A 19,678-nucleotide genomic window follows, 5' to 3' on the forward strand; every position below is an offset into this window, starting at 1 on the left:
AAGCTGGCAAGGAAAGATGCAGATGTACCTGGCCCAGACATACAGTGCTTTGCTCTACGTGTTTTGTACCTTTGGCGAAAGGAATAAATAGTGCTTTGCTCTGAGGCAGTGTTTGAGTCATTTTAATCAACAATCTGGTCACAGGTCCTCATAGCGAAAGGACTGACAGGTGCTAAATGCAGTTGGCCTGTTGCATTAACATAGTTGGGGAAACAGTGGGGCAGGGTGAAGTGTAGGAAGCCACGCCCGTCACGCAAGAGGCACTAAAAGGGAACTAAGATGCAGTTTGCCCTGTAACTGTGATATGTACTATGGTTAAATAAACGCCTCTGTGGACAAACAGAAGACCTGACCTAAAATGTGTTTATTTAAACTCTACTGTACAATGGAAATCACATTAATTTTTAAAGGCCAGTTCAGAGATAAGCGACACAAAGCTTGTACACAGGGATCTTCTTTGGAGTTTTCAGTGCTGAAGTTCTTTATCTTCTAATACAGTTTCGAAGCACAACTGTGATTATTTACTGAGTGCCGATAGTGTACTTGGCAGAGTACAAACATGGAGGAAGACACGGTCCCTGCCCCAAGGAGCTTACAATCTAAAATTAGACATAGACAGTACTGTTAGAACATATAAAGCTAAGTCTGAGATCTTGTCAGCCAGAATTAAGATGACCCACTTTAACAAAAGACCAGAATACCAAATATATATATAATATAGGGCAGAGTGGTGTCTTGTGTTTTGGGGCTATATAGATGTCTATACATGTGTTGGTGCAAAAGGCAATGGTGGGTTGTTTGCGGGGAAGAGGTGTTTTTATTTTCTCTGGTGCTGCACGGACTTGTGCTTCCTGAAGAGGAAAAAGCAAATATATAAATAAAATTAGCACTGTCATAGAACTTCACATACAAAGCACTGTACAACATTAGGGCACGTTAATTCCCAAGCAGTGGAGGAACCCAGTGCTGGGATGGGGGTAGAGTGAAAAGTGGGAAGGCTGGCCCCTCAACCCTCACAAAGCTGTGCTGAGACACTGGGTCTCCACCCTGGATCTGCTGAGTTAATCCGGTGAATTAAATACAAAAACATACTTTGATGTAACACTAAATTAACAATATTAAACACTCAGCCATCCGGTCATGGAAGCATTAAGAGGTCCTATCTCCTCTCACCTGGCAAGTGTAAGTCAGGAGTAACCCTTCAAAGTCAATGGAGTTGCAGTGATGAAGAATGGAGTGAACTCACCCACATCGGACATATTGAGTATGATGATTAGTTTCTACTGCTGTGTCTATATCTTAATACAGAATGGGCTCAGTCCTGGAGTTGCATATGCATTCAGAAATGTACGTACAACTCCAGTAGGAGATGCGTGGCTATTTCTAAGGGAAAAATTGAGCTCCATATGTGCTAGGTGAGTTATCACAGAGAATCTTAACCTTTACATTTCCAGATGTCAGTGTTTAAAATGGGAACTTATTAATTTATTTAATTATTAATTATTATTATCATTGTTATTATTATCATGGACAATTTTACTTTTTATATAAAAAAGTGCTTTGAATAGCACCGATTATCATTTTTACAAACCATGTAAATATTCCAGTTGTGCAGGAAGGAAGGAAAGTTCAATGTACTGGTGAATAGCACCTTAGTATGCAGCTACTGTAAAACAACTCTTTAGTTATAGTAGGTGACGCAAGTCTATCAGATCACTATGATTTTGATCCATTGGCAAAATATCAATGTGGGCAAAAAAAATCTGGGAAGAATCAAATCAATCGAAAAAAATTATCCAGACCACAGTATACGGCTTTAGGTATTTAAAAAAAAAAAAGATGCATGACTCTAGGGACTAGTGATAAAAGTACACTTTAAATACATCCACTTGGCCAAAAAAGAGGGTGCGATTCTCTCTGTCTTCTGCTTGTTACCAGCCAAATCAGAGCAGTGATAATGGCAGTCCTTGGTAGAATTGAACATCTCAGCTTTCTAGTTAGGAGACTTGCCCCCTCTGACGACATCTATACATGGTTGAGGCCATAACAAGGGGTGAAAAGGATAAGTATTGGTCCTAGGGTGACCAGACATCCCAATAAAATTGGGACCGTCACGATATTTAGGTGTTTGTCCCGTGTCCCGACTGATCTTTGGTCGGGACGCAATTTGTCCTGATATTTCATTCCGCTGGCAGCACTCGCCCTTTTTATTTTATTTATTTATTTATTTATTTATTTATTTAATGCTGCTCCGTCGGCAGCACTCACCTTTTTTTTGTTTTTTCCCCTCTTTCTGCTCTGCTGGCAGCACTCAGCTTTTTTTTTTATTTTTCTGCTCCGCCGGCAGACCCTTCCCCACATGTGTCCCGATATTTTCTCCCTCTCATCTGGTCACCCTAATTGGTCCCTGAAATACTGAGTATGGAAACCCCCACACCCTTTCTGTATTTTCTTTAGGGATAAGGAGAGGGTTTATGTATAAGGGCTGATGCTTGGATTCCTACCTTCCTCCTATTGCAAAAATAAATATAAAAACCAGCCATCTGCTGAAGTTAAAGGGGCACTGTCCCCTTAAAATCTAGTCAAAAAGTAGTTAAAAAGTAGTTTCACACACTACACCTGCCTTTGAGGCTTCCTGATGTTCTTTTGATTTTACAAATCACTTTTCATATTTAAATATATATATTTCTCTGCCCTTCGGTTGACTAAAAGACTCACAAACAACAGGGAAAACTGACTGACTATATGGGGGTGGGAACAGTAAATTGACTATACGCAAAGTGCTGTCAAATGTACAAAGTAAACAAACAGGAAAATATTCTTTTGTCTGTAATCTCAATTCTAATCACCTGAGGTGTTACTGGTAATAATATTAGGTGAAATTTCAGGCAGAATCAGGATTTTCAAGTCTATGATGTTTCCTTACGCTTGGTGAAAAACTAAAGCAAGCTGACTTCATAATTACCTGAAAAACCCTTTGGAGAAAAAAAAAGCCATAAAAAAGTACTAAGATTCTTCCTCTTCCTCCTGTTCTTCTTCTTCTTCCTCCTTGTTTGTAGAACGGGGGTACAAAAGTGATCACAGGAGAGTCGAAAGAAAAATGAGCAGTCTTGAAATACAGATCCCTAAATTTGCAACTGTATCTAGATTATGTATCTAGCAGATGTCACATTCATTAGCGTAAAAAACAAAAATAGCACAGATACATTTCATGCAGGTTTTCTTTAAAAAAAAAACCCATACACACAGTGCTCTAGCTTTACAGTATTAAGAGGTAAGCTTTGGGGTATAAAAACGCCTTTCACAGAACTGTTGGGGGAAAAGATACATCTAAGCTGTAAATAGATGCTAAAGATTAGATTTTGAATACACATGTATGCAAATATGTTAAGCATCTGTTGTTTTAGATGAGACCTTATTCTACAGCAATGAGAAAGTCAACATGCATGCCCCGTGATCTAAGCTACTGCAAAGCCTGAAGTCATTCAGAGCCAAATAATAAGCCCATGTTTCCAACATGTTCTTTGCTTTTTGAGATATAGAATGAATTTCAGAAGTGAAAAAAAAACCAACCCTTTCTGACTAAGGAACATCAGCCAGCCAACGAAGCCATGATCTGATAGTTGCCATTTCCATACTACAGAGGAAACAGCCTACGAGTACGTCTACAATGTAATAAAAGACCCCTGGCACAGGCACCACTGGCATAGGTTAGCTGACTTGAGCTCACAGGACTCGTGCTGGAGGGCTATAAAATTGCAGTGTAGACATTCAGTCTCAGGCTGGAGCCTGGGCTCCAAGACCACATGAGGAAGGAAGGCCTCTAAGTGTGGGTTCCAGCCCAACCCCAAATGTTTACACTGCAATTTTATAGTCCTGTGAGCCCAAGTCAGCTGGCCTGAAACTCAGTTCCGTGGATTTTTTAATGACAGTGTAGAGTAGACAAACCTGTTTACTCTGTCTTCCTCTGCATAGCAAGTGAAGCTTTTAAAAGGCAGTTCTACTCTGAAAGTGACTAAAATGGCATTGTAATATTTTGCATTTATTGTCCTTCAGTGATTTCTGGATCAAATCTGCTCCCTTTGCAAGTAAAAAGTATTACTAACTGCCACAAAGTCCACCCACATTGTGAAAAATTAAGGTGGGTTCTTTCAGGGTTGTGCATAACCAACAATTAAAGACTGGGCAACTAGACTTCAGTTAGAAGTTCTGATGATGGTATGTGAGGCAGAATATAACCCAGAACTATGTTGACTCTGCAATTCTATAAAAAAAATTGCTTGAGTTAGCAAAGTTAATGGTTGTAACTAAATACACACGTGGGTGTGAGTACGAAGGTGCCAGTTTAACATAATTGCATTAAAGAACCATTCCTGCAAAATCAAGCTTTATAAAGCAAACTTTATAAAGCACTAAAATGATCTTCCCCTTAGATTAACTGAAGTGGAAAATGCCCATCCAAATGGAATTTCATACTGCATCTTTGGAAGTATTTCCAGTCTATCCTTAAGAAGGATTTCTTTGGCCAGTGTTGTTGAGAACAATCCAAGAAGGCTCACAAACAACTCACATCTTTCCAGGTTTTGCATATTGGATTTGAAATTCAAATCCATTAAATTTACAACATCAAGTGTAGAGATACATTCAAAAAAAAAAAAGCTCTGCATGACATTGCTGTGATGTACGAATGTTCAGTGAGATGCTGGAGCAGAACTTAGGGAGATGGCTAAAGAGCATCAACACAGCAATAAATGGATGCAGATTCCTTCCATCTTTTGCAAGGGAGTCTCAGGCCTGGTCTACACTAGGCGTTTAAATCGGTTTTAGGAGCGTAAAACCAATTTAACGCCAAAACCGTCCACACTAGGAGGCACCTTATATCGATTTTAATGGCTCTTTAAACCGGTTTCTGTACTCCTCCCTAACGAGAGGAGTAACGCTAGTATCGGTATTAACATATCGGATTAGGGTTAGTGTGGACGCTGATCGACGGTATTGGCCTCCGGGAGCTATCCCACAGTGCACCAGTGACCGCTCTGGACCGCAATCTGAACTCGGATGCAGTGGTCAGGTAAACAGGAAAAGCCCCGCGAACTTTTGAATATTTCCTGTTTGCCCAGCGTGGAGCTCCGATCAGCACGGGTGGCGATGCAGTCTGAAATCAAAATAAAAAAAGAGCTCCCGCATGGACCATGCGGATGTGATCGCTGTAAGGGCAGGCAAATCCGTTCTATCAGCGCTCCGTTACAGAAGATGAAATTCAGAATCCTTTTTTAAAAATCTCCAGACAGACGCCATAGCAGGGACTCAGCGCACTGCAGCGTGACAAGCGTAACGGAAAGCCAAAGAATCAAATGGATGCTCATGGACTGGAGGACTGAAGCTATCCCACAGTTCCTGCAGCCTCCGAAAAGTATTTGCATTCTTGGCTGAGCTCCAAATGCTTCTAGGGTCAAACACAGTGTCCGCGGGTCAGGGCATAGCTTGGCAATCTACTCACCCACCCCCAGAAGCGAAAGGTAAAACAATCCTCTGACTCTTTTACATGTCACCCTATCTTTACTGAATGCTGCAGATAGACGCGATAGTGCAGCACTCAACACCAACATCCTTGCTCCCCGCCATGGGTGGCTGATGGTACAAAAGATGGAAATCCATCCTCATCATCAGCCTCAGCTGATGATACAAAAGGACTGGTAACCGTCCTCGTCATCAGCCTATTGGCCCTAATGTTTACTGGTGGATGGATGGTGCAATATGGCTGGTAACCATCCTCATCATAGCAACAGGGGCTGAGCTCCATCAGCCCCCACCCTTCATGTGTAAAGAAAAGATTCAGTTGCCCTGGACTAGCAGTGGGATGCTGGGCTTCTCTCCTACACACTGCTTAATGTCCTGTCTGGACTATCATAGCAGCTGGAGGCTGCCTTCCACTCATTTCTCACTAACAAGTCAGTGTGTCTTATTCCTGCATTCTTTATTAATTCATCACACAAGTGGGGGGACAATGCTACGGTAGCCAAGAAAGGCTGGGGGAAGAACGGAATCAACAGGTAGGGTTGTTACAGGAGCACCCCCTGTGAATAGCATACAGATCATAATTTCTGCAGGCTCTGACACAGAGCAGCTGTGCTCTCTGGTTCTATGATACGGTGGTTCTCTAGTACACTTGCCTATATTAGGCAGCACTGATTCTATTTTTAGATACCAAAAAGGAGGGATTGACTCAGGGAGTCATTCCCAATTTTTGCTTTTGCGCCCCTGGCTGATCGGCCAGGGGCACTTATGACAGCAGCAAATGGTACAAAACGATGGAAGGTGCAATATGGCTAGTAACCAATCTTGGCTTTTGCGCCCCTGGCTCATCGGCCAGGGGCACTAGCAGCAAATGGTACAAAAGGACTGGTAGCCATGATCATCCTCAGTTCCAATTTATGGAAGGGTTTGGATGGTGCAATATGGCTAGTAACCATCTGTGCTGTCATGCAAAAGCAAAAGCATGCTTCTGTGTAGCGCTGCTGAATCGCCTCTGTGAGCGGCATCTAGTACACATACGGTGAGAGTCACAAACGGCAAAACAAGCTCCATGATTGCCATGCTATGGCATCTGCCAGGGCAATCCAGGGGAAAAAGGCGCGAAATGCTTGTCTGCCATTGCTTTCCCAGACGAAGGAGTGACTGACGACATTTACCCAGAACCACCCGCAACAATGATTTTTGCCCCATCAGGCACTGGGATCTCAACCCGGAAGTTCCAAGGGGCGGGGGAGGCTGCGGGAACTATGGGATAGCTAGGGAATAGCTACCCACAGTGCAACGCTCCAGAAATAGACGCTAGCCACGGACCATGGACGCACACCACCGATTTAATGTGCTTAGTATGGCCGCGCTCCACCCGATTTTATAAATTCTGTTTTACAAAACCGGTTTATGCAAATTCGGAATAATCCCGTAGTGTAGACGTACCCTCACTTCTCTCAGGTTTCAGAGTAGCAGCCATGTTAGTCTGTATCCTCAAAAAGAACAGGAGTACTTGTGGCACTTTAGAGACTAACAAATCTCTCAAGTTTAGCATTGGAAACCACAGCAAAAAGGTTTTTACTCTTCTGAGGCACTGGCTGATAGAAGGAGTGAACAGAGAAAAGCTGGGGCATCCCTAGCTATGGGCACCTTGTAGGTCTACATGACACAACACTGACTATAGCCATGTGTCATAACTATAAAGGGAAGGGAACAGCCCTCCTGTGTACAATACTATCAAATCCCTCCTGGCCAGAGACACCAAAATCCTTTTACCTGTAAAGGGTTAAGCTCAGGTAACCTGGCTGACACCTGACCCAAAGGACCAATAAGGGGACAAGATACTTTCAAATCTTGGTGTGGGGGAAGGCTTTTGTTTGTGTGTTCTTTGTTTTGGGGGTTGTTCGCTCTTGGGATTAAGAGGGACCAGACATCAATCCAGGCTCTCCAAATCTTTCTGAACCAGTCTCTCCTATTTCAAACTTGTAAGTAACAGCCAGGCAAGGCGTGTTAGTTTTATCTTTGTTTTCTCAACTTGTAAATGTTCCTTTTTGCTGAGAGGATTTACCTCTGTTCGCTGTAACTTTGAACCTAAGGCTAGAGGGGGTTCCTCTGGGCTCTATGAATCTGATTACCCTGTAAAGTTATTTTCCATCCTAATTTTACAGAGATGATTTTTTACCTTTCTTTCTTTAATTAAAAGCCTTCTTTTTAAGAACCTGATTGATTTTTCCTTGTTTTAAGATCCAAGGGGATTGGATCTGGACTCACCAGGAATTGGTGGGGGGAAAGGTGGGGGTTGGTTACATTCTGCTTGTGTTAAGATCCAAGGGGTTGGATTGGTGTTCACCAGGAACTTGGTGAAGAAGTCTCTCAAGACTATCCAGGGAAGGGAGCTAGTATTTGGGAGTGGTGGCAGCAAAACCAGATCTAAGCTGGTAATTCAGTTTAGGAGTTCACATGCAGGTCCTCATATCTGTACTCTAAAGTCCAGAGTGGGGAAGGAACCTTGACACATGTATATATAATAAATCTATGAGAGAACATAGTGTTGTGGAGATATTTAGGATGTACTGGCTATTTTCCAGTATGAATCAGCAATTAACTCCCAAGAGTAATTAACCTTACTGAGGATATTAGGGAAAGATTTAGAACATAAATGTGCAATCCTGGATAGGCTCTAAGAATCTTGGGCAGGGAAAAGTTGCCCTGTATAGACAACAACACCTTAACTGGAAGGATGGTTTTTAAGGTTTCAAGATATTTGTAAAGCATAATCAAGATCATTTTAAATTAATGAGTTTCAAAGGAAATGAGTGTCTTGAGAACCCACAGGAAATTTTATTAAAGAGCCTTTGAAAGAAAGATTCTTTTCATTTAGTTTCTAATTATCAAGGTCAAAGGTCTGCTGCTCAACCAGTTAGATAAGGGCACTGAACAATAATTGTCCCTAACCAGACTTTAATATCAGTATTTTGACTTTGGAAGTGGGTAGATGTCACAGAGATTTGTGAATTTGCTAAGTTCTGTTGGAGTAGATGGGGATGAGTGGGCACTGCAGGCATGCACACACCATAATTGAAAACATAGTGTCTGAACGTTCTACTGCACCTCTGTCACTGGGTGTTCTTCCTCCTTTACCTACACAAAAAGATACAGAAAAGATTTTTAAAAGGGCAGATCTAAGAAAAAATGTCAAAGGCCATAGAGGGAAAACATAGGTGAGACTAAAACCAACTTAAATTAAAGCAATTATGTGGAATAATGAGCTATATTTTGAGGTATTGTTCCCTTGAGGCTCACTCCCAAAGAACACTTACACTGTGGTTCTACTCTGAAAAGCGACAACAAAATTATGATAATAGAGTCCTATATCTTTTGTCACTTAATGACTTTCAGTCAATTCTTCTCAGTTTACAAGCAAAGCACTGCTGTTTTTTCTCCTAATTGTCCACCCTGCAAAATCAAAGTAATACTTGCTATGGGCATGTATATAGTGAGTTCTGAGGGAAAAGTGAGGCAGTTTGCTTATGGCCTGAGGAATTACTGAGACGTGGCAGGCATCTATGCTATAATACAATTTTGAAAACATGGTTCTAAAATAGTTTGGCCCCGACCCCACTGGCTTGCCAAACAGTGTTAGAAACTGGTTCAACTGGGATATGATTCAAATAGGATTTCATATTGCAGCCTGAGCCTCAGACTGAGGTCTGATGTTAAAATTCAGCAAGACAAACAGTATATTACAGTAGTAGCTAGTGACTCTAGTCAGGATCAGGACCCTGTTGTGCTAGATGTTGCATAAAACACATGCAAAATCACAGTCCTTGCCCCAAATACCTTATGATGTGAAAGGACAACAAACAGCTAAAAGGTAGGGAAAAATTACAACGTCCAAGTGAAATGGGCAGGGTGATGGTAGGCCTTCTTCATTTCATGCAAGGTGGGAAATGGGGATTAAAAAAGAGGTACCAGAAAAGAGAGGGAAAGGATGATGTTGATGGAGAAAGAAAGAAAGAAAGAAAGAAAGAAAGAAAGAAAGAAAGAAAGAAAGAAAGAAAGAAAGAAAGAAAGAAAAGGTGGGAGACTAGAGAGGAGGGAGGCAACACTTGGATCAGGCCACTGATTAGAGCAGCATTCATACTCTTCAGAAGTCAAAGCGTAACTGTTCCTTGTGATGAGCAGAGGACCAAGTATATGAAGGTTGTTTCTACTGCAGCAGCTACCTAGGTGACTTTCATAGACAACCACAGGAGTTTTCCTTCCCCTGCTGTTCCTGGCCACATGAGTGAATTAGGGGTGGAGCTGCTGAGGCCAAGTGGCCCAGAGCATATGTTGACAGATCTAGTGGGAGAGTGTGGCGAGGAAGGCTGTCAGACATGGCATGTATTGCTCCTAGTTCCTGAGGCTGTCACTGATGTGCATGAGGGGTTTTTCCAGGGCTTTGGGGCCTTTCATTGGCTTCATCAGCAGCTTAACCTCATTGGCCTTGGCCAATGTTTCTCAAATGCGGCCACCATGCGGCCACCAGGGGCTTTTCTTGAGGCCATGGCAGCCTCCTGGGATGGGAGGAGCAAAGCATCAGGCCCTCCCTCCTTGTGGCCCAGGCTGCACAGCAGCGAGTTCTGGCTAAAGCCACACAATGGCAGGCGCTGGCTCCTGGCTCCAGCCACACAGCCCTGGGATCCAGCACCCAGCTCCAGGCTCTGGCCGTGCAGCGGCAGGCACTGGCCCTCCACGCTGACCCACAGCTCTGGCTGCGCAGCAGTGGGCTCCAATCCCTGGCTCCAGCTATGCAGTTCCTGTCCCCAGCTCTGGGTTCTGGCTGCGGGCACTGAGACCCAGCCCTGGCCGCATGGCAGCAGGCACCAGGCCCTGGCTCTGGCCATGCGACAGTGGGGCTCATCACCCACCCCCATCTCCCCTGGCCCCCGCTGCCTCTCACAGCCTTATATCCACCCACCCACCCCCAGGACCCTGCTGCCTTCCTGGCCTCACATCCATCCCCCACATTGCCCCCACCCCTGCTGCCTCCCCCGGCCCTGCACCCATTCCATCAGCACCTCTGGCCCCTGCTGCCTCCCCCTCCACCCCCCCTCAACCCCCAATCCGGGGTTTAATGGGTCCTGGGGCTTGCTGAGAGAAGTGATATTAACAAACATATAAGTGTCACTTATCACAGCAGACTTACTAGCTATCTGTGAAAAGTGATACCTGTATGTTTGTTAATATTACTTATCACTTTTCACTGCCTCCTAGGTATCTACTAAGTGTGCTCTGATGTTAACAGATATACAAATATTCACAGCAAGCCCCAGCACCCATTAAGCCCTGGATGGGAGGGGGCAAAAGGGAGGCAGCATTATTTTTGTTATTATGTCAAAAAAAACGAAAACTATACATTACAATTCTTTGGAGTGAATGTGTGCATATTTAATTGTTTTTCCTACAGTTAATTAAGGATTTTAGGGAAAAAGTATCAGTGCAGCCACCAGTAAGAATTGGTGGCCACACTTTGAGGCCACCAAAAATTTGTTGTGAGAACCCCTGGCCTTGGCTACTTAGGAGTGGAGCTTTTGAGGCCCAGTATCCTGAAGCAGCTCCCAGCAGGGATTGGGTGGAAAGAGCTATCAGCAGGGCCAGCTCCAGGCCCTAGCACGCCAAGCACGTGTTTGGGGCGGCATGCCGCGGGGGGCGCTTTGCCAGTCGGCGGGAGGGCGGCAGGCGGCTCCGGTGGACCTCCTGCAGACGTGCCTGTGGAGGGTCTGCTGGTCCCGCGGCTGCGGTGGACCTCCTGCAGGCGTGCCTGCGGATGCTCCACCGGAGCCGCGGGACCAGCGGACCCTCCGCAGGCACGTCTGCAGGAGGTCCACCGGAGCCGTGGGACCGGCGACCGCCAGAGCGCTCCCCGCGGCGTGCCGCCCTGCTTGGGGCGGCAAAATTACTAGAGCCGCCCCTGGCTGTCAGGCCCTACGTTTACCACCATTTGCGGCTAGTTCCTGATTCTGCTGTTGTAGCTTTTGTTGCGGAAAGGCCTTCCAGAATCTGGGCTCTTCCATACAACTCCTTAATGGAGACAGAGCCACAGCTTATTGTATCAGCTGTCGTATGCTTCTTGGCACAGATCAAGATATCTGTAACTAGCCAGGATTCCATTCAAATTTTTCTATGACATAATCACCAGCACAATTAAACAGGCTGGATTAAACTCTGCACTGAGCTTTCCTTTTTAAATTGTATGAAACAAAATAGTGAACAGAGCCAAAATGTCAATACAAGGTTCATAACTTTGTGTTGATTTAGGCATGAAATATAAAACTACTGTGCTGTAACTGTCTTATTTTGGTTTGAATGAGCAGGAGTTGGTCAACATGGTAAACTGAAACTCCAACGGGGACCTGACTACAGTTCAGAAGATGCAACCACATGGTTGCAAATTACAGTGGGCACTGATGGAAAGGTCACCATTTCAGAACACGAGACACACTGATGGCTTCTAAATTAACTGTACCAATCAGGAAAAAAACCTGGGCATGGACAGCTCAGTGAAAACCTTGATGCAATGACCAGATATGGTCAAATAAGCAAACAAAATGGGTTAGGCTATAGAATAAATCTGAAACTCACCTTAAAGACTGACATCTACCTATTTTATGTACTTATATAGCCTTCATTACCATAGTACCTGAGTATCTGACAATCTTTAACATATTTATCCACACGCCATCCCTGTAACGTAGGGAAGTGCTATTGTCCTCTCTTTACAGATAGGGAACCATACAGAGTCTAAGTGGTTTGTCCAATTTTGTATAGGAAGTCCAAGGCAGGGCAGGAAATTTAACCTAGATCTCCTGAGTCCTGGGCTGGCACCCTAACTGCTACAGCACCCTTCTTTTCTTCAGTTTTGGTTACCCGCTCTTACAAAGAATATAGCAGAAATAGAAATGGTGACCTGCTAGGAGCTAGCAGAAGTTCGTGAGTTTAATGGGATTTGGCGTACTGACTGATAGTTGTTTGGGGAGATTTTTTCCTTTATTTTGTACCCCTTGAAGGAACATTTGAACATTGCTGGAGTCTGGTGGGTGAACTATGCTCTATGAAAGAACTCATAAGAAAAATCAGGTTATACCATAACCTTAAAAAGATCACTTTAAACACGTTATTTCTCTCCCCCCCACCCTCATACCCGGCTGTTATACTGGCCAAAAGACAATGTTTTCCACCTTGGACTCAAACCTATCCTGTAAGAAATGAAGACCAGCAAATTGTTAGTTGTATAGAAATGGCATTGCATTATGTCATTACAAAGCCTCTCATACACAGCTGCTTGATACATTTTAAGACTTCAACAACTTGTTCCAGCATTCTGTTCTCATTTGAAAAACATTAGACTAGAATGCCAGCCTGAACAGCAAGTAACCCAATCCAGCCAAGGGATGCTCTCCAGCCTTACCCAGGGCTTCCCCCAAGGTTTGAGGAAAGAGGTATTAAATGGCAACCATGTGCAGGCTGAAAGTGAGCAAAGCTTGGAAAATGAACAGATGCAACTTAAGGATGAAATTCAGCCCTGTGCTCAGAGCTGGCACAAGGACTAGGCACCACCTAAGTCCCACTAAAGCCCTATTTTGAGGGTTTAAATGAAACTTTAATGGGTGCCTGACCCTTATGCATGGAGGCGCGTCTGATCTTTAATGATTTAGAATAAGTGAAGAGTGGGAGCTTATTAGTGGAGTTCCCCAGAGATCAGACTTGGGACCAATCTTATTTAACATTTTTATCACTGATCCTGGCACAAAAAGTGGGAGTGTGCTAATAAAATTTGCAGATGACACAAAGTTGGGAGGTATTGCCAATACAGAAGAAGACCAGAATATCATACAAGAAGATTCGGATGACCTTGTAAACTGGAGTAATAGAAATAGGATGAAATTTAATAGTGCAAAGTGCAAGATCATACTATGCACTTAGGGACTAACAACAAGAATTAGGTGTCCCTAACCTCTGTTTGCCAGAAGCTGGGAATGAGCAACGGGGATGGATCACTTGATGATCACCTGTTCTGTTCATTTCCTCTGGGGCACCTGGCACTGGCCACTGTCGGAAGACAGGATACTGGGCTAGATGGACCTTTGGTCTGACCCAGTAGGGCCATTCTTATGTTCTTATGTAATTTTTGCTATAAGCTGGGGACTTATCAGTTGAAAGCAACAAAGGAGGAGAAAGACCTGGGTAACTGGTTGAACACCAGATGATTATGAGCCATCAGTTGGATGCAGTCATGAAAAAGGCTAATGCAGTCCTAGGAGGCATCAGGTGAGATATTTCCAGTAGAGACAGGGAAGTGTTAATACCATTATACAAGGCACTGGTGAGACCTCATCTGGAATACTATGTGCAATGCCGGTCTACATGATTAAGAAAGATTAATTCAAACTGGAACAAGTGCAGAGAAGGGCTACTAGGATGATCCGAGGAATGGAAAACCTACCTTATGAGAGGAGACTCAAAGAACTTGGCTTGTTTAGCCTAACCAAAAGAAGGCTGAGGAGAGATATGATTGCTCTCTATAAATACATCAAACGGATAAATACCAAGGAGGAAGAGGAGCTATTTAAGTTAAGCGCCAGTGTAGACACAAGAACATATGGAGATAAACTGGCCATCAACAAGTTTAGGCTTGAAATTAGGTGAAGGTTTCTAACCATCAGAGGTGTGAAGTTCTGGAACAGCCTTCCAAGGAGAGCAATGGGAACAAAAAAACCTAACTGGCTTCAAGACTGAGCTTGATAAGTATATGGAGGGGATCATAGAATCATAGAAGATTAGGGTTGGAAGGGACCTCAGGAGGTCATCTAGTCCAACCCTCTGCTCAAAGCAGCACCAACTCCAACTAAATCATCCCAGCCAGGGCTTTGTCAAGCTGGGCCTTAAAAACCTCTGAGGATGGAGATTCTACCACCTCCCTAGGTAACCCATTCCAGTGCTTCACCACCCTTCTAGTGAAATATTGTTTCCTAATATCCAATTTAGACCTCCCCCACTGAAACTTGAGACCATTGCTCCCTGTTCTGTTATCTGCCACCACTGAGAACAGCTGAGCTCCATCCTCTTTGGAACCCCCCTTTAGGTAGTTGAAAGCTGCTATCGAATCTCCCCTCACTCTTTTCTTCTGCAGACTAAACAAGCACACTTCCCTCAGCCTCTCCTCGTAATTCATGTGCCCCAACCCCTGATCATTTTCCTTGCCCTCCACTGGACTCTCTCCAATCTGTCCACATCGTTTTTGTAGTGGGGGCCCCAAAACTGGACACAATACTCCAGATGTGGCCTCACCAGTGCCGAATAGAGGGGAATAATCACTTCCTTTGATCTGTTGGCAATGCTCCTACTAATGCAGCCCAATATGCCGTTAGCCTTCTTGGCAACAAGGGCACACTGCTGACTCATATCCAGCTTCTCATCCACTGTGATCCCCAGGTCCTTTTCTGCAGAACTGCTGCTTAGCCCGTCGGTCCCCAGCCTGTAGTGGTGCATGGGATTCTTCCATTCTAAGTGCAGGACTCTGCACTTGTCCTTGTTGAACCTCATCAGATTTCTTTTGGCCCAATCCTCCAATTTGTCTAGGTCACTCTGGACCCTATCCCTGCCCTCCAGCACATTTATGTCTCCCCCCAGTTTAGTGTCATTTGCGAACTTGCTAAGGGTGCAAGCCATCCCATCATCCACATCATTAATAAAGATGTTGAACAACACCGGTCCCAGGACCGACCCCTGGGGCACTCCACTTGATACTGGCTGCCAACTAGACATTGAGCCGTTGATCACTACCCATTGAGCCCAACAATCTAGCCAGCTTTCTATCACCCTTATAGTCCATTAATCCAATCCATACTTTTTTAACTTGCAAGAATACTGTGGGAGACTGTATCAAAAGCTTTGCTAAAGTTAAGATATATCACATCCACTGCTTTCCCCATATCCACAGAGCCAGTTATCTCATCATAGAGGGCAATCATGTTGGTCAGGCATGACTTGCCCTTGGTGAATCCATGTTGACTATTCCTGATCACCTTCCTCTCCTCAAAGTGCTTCAAAATGTTTTCCTGGTTTCCAATGGTTTCCAAAATGGTATGATGGGCCTGCCTATGATGGCATGTGGCCTATCGGTGACTGGCAGTGGCAAAAATCCAAAGTGGCTGGTGATGAGACACTGAATTACTACAGAGAATTCTTTCCCAGGTGTCTGGCTGGTGGGTGTCCACATGCTCAGTGTCTAACTGATTGCCATATTTGGGGTCAGGAAGGAATTTTCCCCCAGGTCAGATTGGCTGAGCCCCTGAGGGGTTTTCGTCTTCCTCTGGAGCATGGGGCATGGGTCACTTGCAGGTTTAAATTAGTGTAAATGGTGAATTCTCTGTAACCTGAAGTCTTTAAACCATGATTTGAGAACTTCATTACTCAGCCAGAGGTTAGGGGGTCTATTACAGGAGTGAGCAATTTCTATTACAAGAAGTCTGAGAATCAATAAGGCTTGCGCCAAGGCAGTGCACTCGCAGTGGTACTGGCAATGCTTGTGCAACATTAGGAGCACTTTTGTATGGGGATAACAGGGTTTTACAAGAACCTCCGGTGCCTGGACCACTGATGGCAACAACTTTTCTCTCTAGTATAGACAGTGATTTAGCTTCTAGTTTCCTGATTATTCCTCATACTAGTGTTTAGTTCTAGGTGAGCTTAAAAAATGTGTATGTTTATAAGTGGCAGGGGAAGCTGTTAACTAAAGGACAGCTATTGTTAGTCAAGGCCCATAGCAAAGCTCACCCATATTTACATATGTTTCCCCTGATTTTTGTGAACTTGAAGAAGAATGCACACAAACACCAGTTATGGCCATTTTTAGATCAACATATAGCCAGCACCACCCTGAGATTCATGCTGAGGAATTTAAAGATTTATATGGAGATGTCTGAATTTAATGAATTTAGCCCAGATGTGGATTAAACTCCCAGAGAAGAAAAGAGAAAATTACCTGTTGCTCTTCTGATGGCAGTTCAATAGAATTAGCGACTGCATCTACGTTGTCTTCTGTGTGTGCCTCATTTTCTTCAGTTACTTCAGACTTTTCAGTCTCCTGACAACAAAGGAAAAGCACAGCAGAGAGAACATCAGGCACTTACAGAGGAGGAAAGAAAGACAATAGATGTACAAAACTAATTGCTTATAGGCTCTCTCAGAAACTCATTGTTCAAAGCTACCAAGTAACCACTATACAGTTGCCCTCACTTATTCAGACATTGGGCTATCTGACTTATTTCTTTCCAGGGAAATGAACAAGCAGCTAGTACAGAGTTCTTCATTTTTAGTGCTGATGCAAGTTTATGTGAGTTGTGCAAGATCACACTCATCCATACACAAACCGTGGGTGCATCAGGGTACTCACACCCTTTAAGACAAAAGGGGTCACTTTTTTAAGTATGTGAATAGGCCCTAAGGATTTATTTGTCTGTTCCTTTTTTTAAAAAGCCTCATCTCTAGCTCTGCTGTTAGGCGAAAGGACCACAATCCTTGTGAATTCAATAGAACTATTCAAATTCTTAAAGTTAAGCATGTTGCTTAAAGGTTTTGCTGGACTGGGACTCAGGGGGAATAGAACATGCTGGATGATTGGAATGGGTGAAAGTGGACTTCTGAGGGTGAACAAAATACTCAGTTATTACGTCCACAACTTTGTGCTCTTCACCCGAAACTTCACCGTTTGGAAGGTTTGATGTCTCTTCAGCAGTTTTCACCTCCTGAATCAGAGAAAATGAACAATATGTGAGAACCTGAATAAATCTACAGAACAAAGCTGGAGAAAGAGCAAGCAAGTGCTAAGAAAAAAAATGTTTAAAGATGTCTACCAGCATGACACATTTTGGCAACTGACTCAGTACCTTTTTATACTGATAGTATTATTATTAAAAGGGCATTCCAAGAGCTATTTGTTGCTTAATGTGCCCTTTACACTTCTGGCTTTTGGCCATGCAAACTAGCAAACGAATTCTAGAATGAAAATGGTGCTCTTAACCTTAAAAAAATAATTCTACTATTACGAGAGGTTTTATAAATTTGTTGAAATTCTCTTGCAAAATATTGCATTTATCATTTTGCTTATGTGAATGACATTTTTCGTTAGAGACACTTTTTTGTAGGGACTCATAAAATTAAAAGACATTGCTCTTATTGAGCATAGACTTTTTAAAAAAAACTTTATGCCTTTAGATTTCTTATGCCCCTATCCTCACTGGCATTAATGGCTTTTTATAAATAGTTAAAACATACACAAGAAATGAGGATAAAATATCCATAAAAATATACCACCATACAAACTATCCCAGGCTAACAGGACACTTACCCAAAATACAAACTTAAAGGAGTGGTTAGGAGAATTAGACTGTTAGTAATATTTTACCACCAAATACATACACACACAGGTCCACTGAGATGTGCACATCTACTACTAAGGGCAGAATTTAGCTTTGTATGATGTGTGAAAGAAACTGGCTCAAAAACATATGAATGATTAATATAGAAAGTCATACTGAAATAACGCTATTTGAAACCTAGTCATGAAACTACCACTTAAAAGCACCCCAAATAGTTTTTGTTAATTTAAAATTAAGCAACATCCCTGCAAACTGATGAGTCTTTTTCTTGTCAATAAAACACATCTATCAGTAAATTATATAGCTACCTTAAGAATGCACATTTTCTCTTTTTCAATTTCACTTTCAGAGATGCTTTAAAAGGAGAATTCTCCATTTACTAAAGTATATATGGTACTAAACCTCAAAATCAGCACAGCAAAAACAAAAAGGATTTAGAGATGAGTAACACATATACGTCCAGCTTTTCATCTGTTGTAAATCAGCATCGCTCCATTGAATTCCTAGAACAACTGCGGAAAGGAATAGTCTAGCGAGGCGCTATCTGCTTTCTGGAGTTCTGGGAGATATAAGCTATAATGTATTTTTGCTAAATAATAGTAGACAAAGATAACCCATTACCTCCCCACAACAAATAACCCACTGCCAGCATTCAAACCTGGCTAACTGCTCCAAAGCCATGATGGTACAATACACTGCTTGCTAACTTAATTTAATTTAAGTAGCAGTCTTCTCATTAACAGGATGTCTCTCCTGTAACATTTAAGAAAAAGATCAAGGGTTCAGTCACACTAAACTTCTGAACACACAGAGCCGTGGTTTTAAATTTGTCTCTAAATAAACATCCCCAGAAAGCTGCAAAGAATCCTGTGGCACCTTATAGACTAACAGACGTTTTGGAGCATGAGCTTTCGTGGGTGAATACCCACTTCATCTTGCATCCGATGAAGTGGGTATTCACCCACGAAAGCTCATGCTCCAAAACGTCTGTTAGTCTATAAGGTGCCACAGGATTCTTTGCTGCTTTTACAGATCCAGACTAACACGGCTACCCCTCTGATACTTGATCCCCAGAAACAATCTCTTGACTTCTTTGAAAAATGGGTCCCTTTATAAAAACAGTGGCTTGGATATGCAAGAAACAGAAATATTTTCAAAACCAAGAGCATACTGGGGGATAAATCTGTAAAAAGCTGTCAGCTAATCTGTACCCACTACAGATTAATCTACCAATTAGGCATTACATTGTGAGTGCTTTTCTGATTGATGGTTCCTTTTTCTTTACTTTATCTCACCTAATTATTTCATAAGAACCCATCTAGGTTTGGGGGACCCAAGGGGAGATTGGTTGTTTTTAAGCTTGCTCAACACCGCATGATTATAAGAACATAAGAGTAAGTGATCTCTCTCCTGCCATCCATCTCCATCCTCTGACGAACAGAGGCTAGGGACACCATTCTTACCCATCCTGGCTAATAGCCATTTATGGACTTAGCCACCATGAATTTATCCAGTTATCTTTCCATGCACATTATCTTTCCATGCACATTAACAAAGACTGATAAAGAATGTTGAAAACAGAAATGCCACTCCCACCTTCTCCAAATTCAGCCAGACTTCTTACATAGCCATTCAGTCTCACATTCCATACAAGTATGAAAGGGGTAGGGGAATCAGGAAGGTATCTCTCCAGCTGTACCTCACCACCCTAGTGATACCAGAGACCGAGGTAT

General features: G+C 43.1%; 1 protein-coding gene across 1 annotated transcript in view; it reads right to left on the reverse strand.

Moving 5' to 3' along the window:
• Nucleotides 1-211: 211 nt before the first annotated feature.
• LOC120400056 (SH3 domain-binding glutamic acid-rich protein-like) overlaps nucleotides 212-19,678 on the reverse strand; it is a 48,126-nt gene continuing 28,659 nt past the window's right edge. Inside the window, exons 4-7 of the mRNA XM_039528433.1 lie at nucleotides 17,238-17,312; nucleotides 16,550-16,651; nucleotides 8,632-8,661; nucleotides 212-851 (exon numbers count right to left, since the gene is read on the reverse strand). Coding sequence (XP_039384367.1) covers nucleotides 657-851; nucleotides 8,632-8,661; nucleotides 16,550-16,651; nucleotides 17,238-17,312 — 402 coding nt within the window. The 3' untranslated portion in view covers nucleotides 212-656. The remainder of the gene's footprint in view (nucleotides 852-8,631; nucleotides 8,662-16,549; nucleotides 16,652-17,237; nucleotides 17,313-19,678) is intronic.

This window comes from Mauremys reevesii, linkage group 1, assembly GCF_016161935.1.
Source record: "Mauremys reevesii isolate NIE-2019 linkage group 1, ASM1616193v1, whole genome shotgun sequence".
Taxonomy (NCBI): Eukaryota; Metazoa; Chordata; order Testudines; family Geoemydidae; genus Mauremys; species Mauremys reevesii.